Source organism: Chelon labrosus (genome assembly GCF_963514085.1).
Source record: "Chelon labrosus genome assembly, chromosome: 23".
NCBI lineage: Eukaryota > Metazoa > Chordata > Actinopteri > Mugiliformes > Mugilidae > Chelon > Chelon labrosus.
The window spans coordinates 15,820,101-15,827,652 of NC_140356.1; the positions used below are offsets into that span (position 1 = coordinate 15,820,101).

General features: G+C 42.4%; 1 protein-coding gene across 1 annotated transcript; it reads left to right on the forward strand.

Moving 5' to 3' along the window:
- Nucleotides 1-1,149: 1,149 nt before the first annotated feature.
- On the forward strand, nucleotides 1,150-5,459 carry cd36 (CD36 molecule (CD36 blood group); the record flags this gene model as incomplete). The annotated part of the gene is made up of 12 exons (XM_084573878.1): nucleotides 1,150-1,272; nucleotides 1,647-1,807; nucleotides 1,915-2,059; nucleotides 3,502-3,657; nucleotides 3,769-3,860; nucleotides 4,052-4,101; nucleotides 4,191-4,260; nucleotides 4,398-4,585; nucleotides 4,663-4,781; nucleotides 4,862-4,935; nucleotides 5,128-5,182; nucleotides 5,283-5,459. 12 exons carry the CDS (start codon nucleotides 1,150-1,152, stop codon nucleotides 5,457-5,459), a joined length of 1,410 nt encoding a protein of 469 aa, XP_084430004.1.
- Nucleotides 5,460-7,552: the final 2,093 nt, after the last annotated feature.

Genomic DNA, 7,552 nt, shown 5'->3' on the forward strand with positions numbered 1-7,552 from the left:
AATGTTTGTTTAAACAGACAGTTTTCTGGCACAGAGACATTACAGGATAAACTATGAGCAGGCCCTCTGTACCGAGCATGCAGTGGGGGACGAGGGAAAGGCGGTGCTGCCCTCCAGTGGTGATGATATAAAACTTCTCAGTGCCTGAGCTGGAAATAGAGGGTCCAGCACCTATGCAGCGATGTATGGATTCAGGAAATTGCAAATTTAAAGGTACAGTCCACCCATTTTACACAAAGCAGCCTGTAAAAGAAGTTATAAAAAAGACCTGTGTCACAGACAAAACGACTCCTCTACCTCTGGTTGGAAAAAAAACAAATGTAAGTGACAGTTGTGTTAAATAACACATAAGGCTGTGCAAGTTTTATTTGCAGCAAGGAACAACAACAATTGGGTTGAATAACAACACCCGAAAGCGCATAACCGTAACCAGCTGTTTATCACAATACAGGACGGTGATAAGCGCGGGGGAAAATATCTTTGAGAGATAAAGAGCAATTGGTTTTAATATCCACCCATGGAACCACACAATCACACAACACAGATAAGGTCCGTGTCTGCACAATATAGTTAACTCTGTGTGTTCCCAAACTTTTGTTTAGTTCAAGGAGGTGGATAAGCAGAAATATACTGTGGACAGAATAATGTCAATGGGTGTCAAGTGTTCTCAACTACAAGATGACCGGATATCTAGTCTGATGATTAACTAATGAGGATCCAGTTATTATATTAGCTATTAACATAAAATAAAAACAAAATGTATTGAAGAGGAGTCTGGCTCTGGGATCACGAGTCTTTGTGATACCTCCTCTTTCAACCTTTCTCCTCAGCCTTCTCTACCCGTTATCATCCAGCTATTGATGGCCAGATAATATCTCTAAGAAGCGCCATAAACCTGCCTCCTCTGTTACATAACATAATTTATAAAAAGTGCCTCATCACCTGACAGAGGTGTGTGTACCTTTACCTGGCCTTGGCTGCTCTGTCAGTGTGTCTTTGCCGGTGCTGCTGCTGCTGCAAACATAGACGAGCTGCACATACTAGCACACACCACAAACACAGAGACAGAAGGAGAACAGGCAGCCAGGCAGGCAGGCAGGCTTTCAGGCAGACGTACGGTTGGAGGGAGAGGCAAACGCACACCACACCATGGGCTGCTGTGACAAAAGCTGCGGGCTCATAGCCGGAGCTGTGATTGGAGCTGTGCTAGCCATCCTGGGAGGCATCCTCATCCCAGTGGGGAACATCATCATTGAGGGGACAGTGGAGAAGGTATGGTGCTCAGTTTCACCCCGGGCAGGATGACGGGGGAGTGACTTAATGCGTGCGTGCATATGCGGAGATCAAGGTGAATCAGGAGAAACGAGAGGGAAGAGGCGTCCGCTTTGGAAAGCTGCTTCAAAAAACGTAAACAAGAAGCCGTGCAGAAAGCCAAGAATGTCTTGATTTCCTCCGGCCAGCATCTGTTGTGATTCTTTTTTAGAAAACGTCAAGAAAAATTCTAAAAAATTATTATTTATTTTTTTTTAAAAAAAGGGAAAAATAACAGAGCATCCACCTTGTTCATGTATCAGTGGGGTTGCTGGCCTGCTGGCAGTCTTGAGGGAATGTTAAAAATAGACTATCTGTGTGTCTGCGGGGTTTAGGAGGCTGTCATTGAGAAGGGAACGACAGCGTACGAGAACTTCGCGGCTGCAGGGGTAAAGGTGTTCAGGCAGTTCTGGTTCTTTGACGTGACGAACCCCGAGGAGGTCATTCAGCAGGGAGCGAAACCAGTGGTAAAGGAAAAAGGACCTTACACGTACATGTAAGTTGGATTTTATTTTTTTTACCTCCTTTTGTCTGAGCTCATGCTAAAACTCCGCTATCTTGTCGTGAAATGTAATGCCTGAGTAAGCCCCTCTCCTCCCTCAGAACAAGATACCTTCCCAAAGAGAACATCACGTTCAACAACAATAATACCGTCTCCTTCCTGCTGCCCCTGGGTGCCATCTTCGAGCCATCAATGTCAGTGGGACCTGAGGAGGACTATATCACCTCACTGAACCTGGGAGTGGTTGTAAGTGTCCATGCCAAAATGCAATGATTGCTGTCTTTACTCAGCACTACTGTTAACATGTATTCTACCTCTGTGCTTAGGCCAGAATTAGCAGTATCAAAGCAAACTGGGCGTGACTTTGGTCTATTTGACCCTTTGTATGACCTTTTGTTAATTTTCAAGGACAGAAAGCAAGGATTGTAGTAAAATGATCATTTATACAATGTATTGCTGAAATGTGGTGTATTTCACCAATCGAAGAACAAGTTTTCAGGTTTTAAAACCAACATTTTGGCAAGAATATTGCCTTTGAATGAAGCCTGTGAGCTCGTTGTTACGACATGGAAGTTGTACACACAAAATGCTTTCAGTTCAAGCGTTGCCTTTTTGCTCTAAGTTGAAAGAACACTGCTGCTAGACAACCGTAGGCTAGCTAACGGCTGAGTAACTTGATGTCAGAAATACAATGGTAGATTAAAAGGCTGAGGCATTTGGGAATAGTGATGTTTTTCATTAATATTAATGTATTAAATTACAAAGATAAACCTATAATTTACGGTATATTAGCTTACCATGAACTGCAAGCAACACATCACAACTCATGAATTCAGATCTTTTTGAGGATTTCCACTTAAAAAACTGTAAAGACCACAAGAGGGAGTAAATTGCTTGGTTAGCAAAAAAGGTGTCTTAGATTTGGGATGCAGCTCGCTAAATTAGCAAACGCTAATGAACTGCTAACTTCAATATCTGACGTATCTATGTATATTTTCCTCGTAGCTAGCCTGGTTAGCCGGCCTTAAACATGTGGCTTCGACACGCTAATGGAGCAAGCTAATCTTTGACAAACTTTTAATGAGCTAAGCAAGAATTCCTAAAATAATGAAATACTTGCTAATCCGCCACAACATTAAAACCACTGACAGGAGAAGTAAATAACAGTGACCATCTCATGACAATCCAATGTTCTACTGGGAAACCTCTGGACCTGGCATTCGTGTGAACGTTACTTAGACATCCCAGAATGATCAAGTATCTGTGGGATGATCCACAGAGGATCACACTAACAACATCCGGTTGCCAGATACCACAGGACACCCTCAGATGGATGTCCATGTCCATTCTCTGATGAGTCACAACTGTTTTAGAGGCACAAGGGAGACCTACACGATATTAGGAAGGTGGTCATAATGTTATGCCTGATTGGCGTATTGGGGTTAGATATCAATCTTTATGGCGGGACTCTGCTGTGTCGGAGCCTGGAAAAAATGAACAGCTGGGAGGTTGTTATTCAACGATAGCAATCTTTCTTTATGGGCTGATTCTGAACTTTCTCTTCAAACTTTGATAAGGCTCGCATCATGAGTGAAATTTGCTGATGGCATAAAATGACTGCCTATCAGCTACAGTTGCGCGCACAGCAGTGTCATTCCATGTATTGACTATGTTTTTGTCTTTTGCAGGGAGCTTATTCACTGGTTCCAGAATCGACGCATTATTTTCTAGAGATGTTGATAAAATCATCCAATTCCTCCTTGTTCCAACACCGTACAGTCAAGGAACTGCTGTGGGGTTACCCAGACCCATTGCTGAAAGACATTCTTGGCCTATTTTCACCTGTAAGTAAACACCTAGAGAGTGGCGTAGCCAACTACCTGCTGTATATTTGTGGAGATTTATTAAAAAAAAAATGCCAAGATTTAATCAGTTTACTAATATATTTTTTCTAGTACAATGGTACTTATGACGGCTACTACACTGTCTTCAATGGAAAAGATGACATCTCAAAAGTGGGACTAATTGACAGATGGAGGGGAGAGAGGTGAGTCCAATTAGTAAAGGACTGAGTCTGTGAGAATCCTTGTTTTTACTGAGATATTTTAGGCGGCTTAATCAAAACAGCTTCATGCACATACTGACAGTCCTGGTTTTTTGAAGACCCTTTTGAAGAATGTAATAATAAGGAGTCAAATTATAAATAATTTGTCTGACATATTCAATTTTGCCCAACAGCAAGTTAAGTTTTTGGAACAACACGTACTGTGACATGATCAACGGGACAGGTACAGTGCAAGTCTGAATGTGTTTTTTACCTAAAGCTCCTGACGTCCACCAGTCGCCCTCACCAGATTTCTTGTCTTCTTTTTCTCAGATGCATCCTCCTTCCCTCCCTTTTTGGACAAGAAAAAAGCACTCTATTTCTTCTCGCCAGACATCTGCAGGTGACAAAGCTTTTTCCATCTGTTCTCGTCCTGCCCAGATCTTAGCTCTCAGTAACCACCAGAGGTCAGAGTTTTCCAATAAAGTCTTGTCTAAACGCACGGAAGTCTAACCTGTATTGACCTTCCTATGGATTCAGGTCAGTGTCAGCCAGCTATGAGGAGACTGTGAATCTGAAAGGGATTGACGTGTACCGCTACTCCCTCCTCCCATCCACCCTGGCCGCCCCTGTGGACAACCCAGACAACGAGTGTTTCTGCAGAAATGAATTGATCTCCAGGAACTGCACCATTGCCGGAGTGCTGGACCTCAGCTCTTGTCAAGATGGTCAGTTAGGACGGATCCAGGCTCTAAACGTTATGCTCAGTTGCACGGCATTTGTAATCGTAATTCTGTGATTCCAGGAAAACCTATCCTCCTCTCTTTGCCCCACTTCCTTCATGGCAGTCCGTCCTTGCAAGAGGATGTGCTGGGCCTCAACCCCATTGAAAAGTACCACAAGACCTTCCTGGATGTGGAACCTGTACGTCCAAATGGGTGATTAATCTTTATCTTTGAGAGCGGCAGACTACTAACTTTATTTTTGGTATATTTTCCCACTAGACCACTGGGTTCACCCTGAATTTTGCCAAGAGAATTCAAGTGAATATGGTGTACGGACCCTCCGATGACATCACGTAAGTTTTGGTTCTATTATTTTTGGCTTCATTAGCACTTCTTAGCTACATACTACAGTGAGCATATGTGGCATACTTCCATCTTCCCATCCATTTTTTAACACGACGAGTGAATAAGCGAGGTGTCAAACAAGTCAAAGAAAGAAAGTCTGAGACAGAATCGTGCACTGAATGTCAACTCTTTCCCTGCAGGGTGCTGAAAAATGTCAAAGTTTACACCACATTCCCTGTTGTCTGGATGAATGAGGTGAGATATATAATAAAAAAACACACGAAACCCTGCCGTCATGAAGCTCCTGTTAGCTAGAGATGCATAATTCTGTCATTCTCTGTCTCTGTTTAACCAGACGGCTATGTTGGACGACGAGACAGCCGACATGTTTAAGAAGGAGCTTATCTCGCGTATCGACATGTTGGACATAGTGCAAAAGGCACTGATGGGCATAGGTGTGTCCGTCTTCGTCCTGTGTCTCATCGGCTACTGTTGTGTGAGGAGGAGAAAGAGCCAAAGCAAGTCTGTGTAAATGAATCGTGCTTTCGGTTGTCTGTGAAAGCATAGCGCAATCAAGCTGCTATGGGACATCAAACCTGTGGAATATAGACTTGCACTTTTTTGTAATTTTAGTGTTATTTATAATGCCATACCTCCTTTGATACTAAAGGGGGAAACTGTGATTTTGGAGAGCTGAAAAGCTGAATTTCTTTGCCACGTATTATTTTAATTGCAAACACTGTAACATTAACTGAATCAGGGATTTCTAGAGGAAGAGCAAGCGGAAACTCCTCTTTTACAGTCAGGTAATCCTTACTATCTCTGAGAAGAGAGAAATGGGTTTGTTCGACAACCTGTGAAAGAAATCTAATATTGCGCAAATGTTAATATCCTATGCTGAACTAGAGTGTTTGAAATGAATAAAAGCTGAAAAAGTGAGTTTTTCATTGGGTGTCCTGTTTTTTTTTTACTGGATTGTTCTTACTTATAGCGTCAGGGTATTAAAACTGGTCCACATCGTCTCAAAATACAGCTCAGGCTGTCCCACTACTGAAATTAATCTTTGCATTGTGCGCACTTTCCATTTTACCTTGAGTGGCCCATAAATCAAAAACTGGGATAAAATAGAGCAGGGGGGATGATTATGCCGTGGTTATGAATGGTACCAGGGTTTGTTTTGTGAGAAAGCAGTTTTTCGGCTCAGCAGGATGCCACTCTTTGGTTTTATGGGTTTTAAATGACCCTCGGCAGCCTCCCAACGGGCGTCTTTGATTCCACTCTTTGGCCTGAATCTGACATGTCACACACAGAAGGGAGTGTTTCATTGAGAGCGAAACCTTTGGGTATCCCAGGTACCTGTGCGGCAATATTTGAAACTTCGGGCAAAGGTTTTTATTTACGAACCTTTGAATTGTTCTTAAATCCCCTATATGTTCCTAAATTACGGCATGCATTGGGAATACAACGTTTTGGAAAGTGCTTATTTGTCTTCTTGTTGAGAGTTAGATGAGTAGACTTCAATGTCTGCACTATAGCTAAATGTAAAGCTGTACCAACCTACTTAGTAGCTTAACTTAGCAACATGACTGGAAAGTTGGTAAAGTCATTATATGGTCGCGTCCAACAGAGCCAGGTATGGTAATTTCTTGCACTAAGCTAACCACCTCATTGGCTGCACCTGAAAGTGGCAGTGTCTGTTGAGTCGGTTCAGTCGAATAATATGTGGTTAACTTCACACATAAAAACACAGTAGATGTAATGTAATGCTTTGCAACAATGAAATCTATATTACTACTGTCGGCAGTTGCCCACATCAACACAATAAACACTTCTAATATGTGGCTCTTGCTTGGCAAACTCTCAGTCTACCATAACTTCTGTTTCTCGCATGGTGCATTCACTGACATCAAGGACGAACGACCACAGCAACAATGTCAACTAATAGAACACAACAGAACTGTCAATAGTATTTAATAGTATTTCACAGCGTGTTGTAAGACAGGATAATGTGGCTGGGATAAAAAAAAAAGTGGTATATCTCTGAAACCTTTTCTGTATATAGCAGCCAAAGGTCTAACAACTTTCGACAATTAAATTCACCAACAAATTGTTGATGTGAAGACTCCTTTTCTCTGTTTGGTGAAGTTGTTAACTGACTGCTGTCGAGAAGATTTGGGCTGTTCCTCTGCTAGCGTTAGTAGATGACTTTTCAGATGCATTGTAGTAGTACATTTGTTGTATTACTTACTTTCGGCATGCCATGGTAGTATGGGCTTCATCTTTAGTGAAGTATTTCTACACACTTGATGAACCACTGCTAGTTTGATGCAATGACGCACTGGGTTCCTCATCTGTCTTCTTCTGCCTTCACAGAGGCGTCCATGTTGTGACTGTCAACTGGTCTACTTCCTGCTTAAAGCGTCACGGCACAGCTGTGAAGTCGACTCGTCGGTACAACCCCTAGTTAGGAGACATCTGGCACTGCCAATATGGTAATAGTTGGAGCCATCTGTGACATCACAGAGAGTTAGTACATCTTTATATTAAATAAACGTTTAGCTCTCTCGAAAGGTCCAAAAAAGCAAACCTGCAATTACTACTTATTGCCTCAGGTGCCGCCAAAAT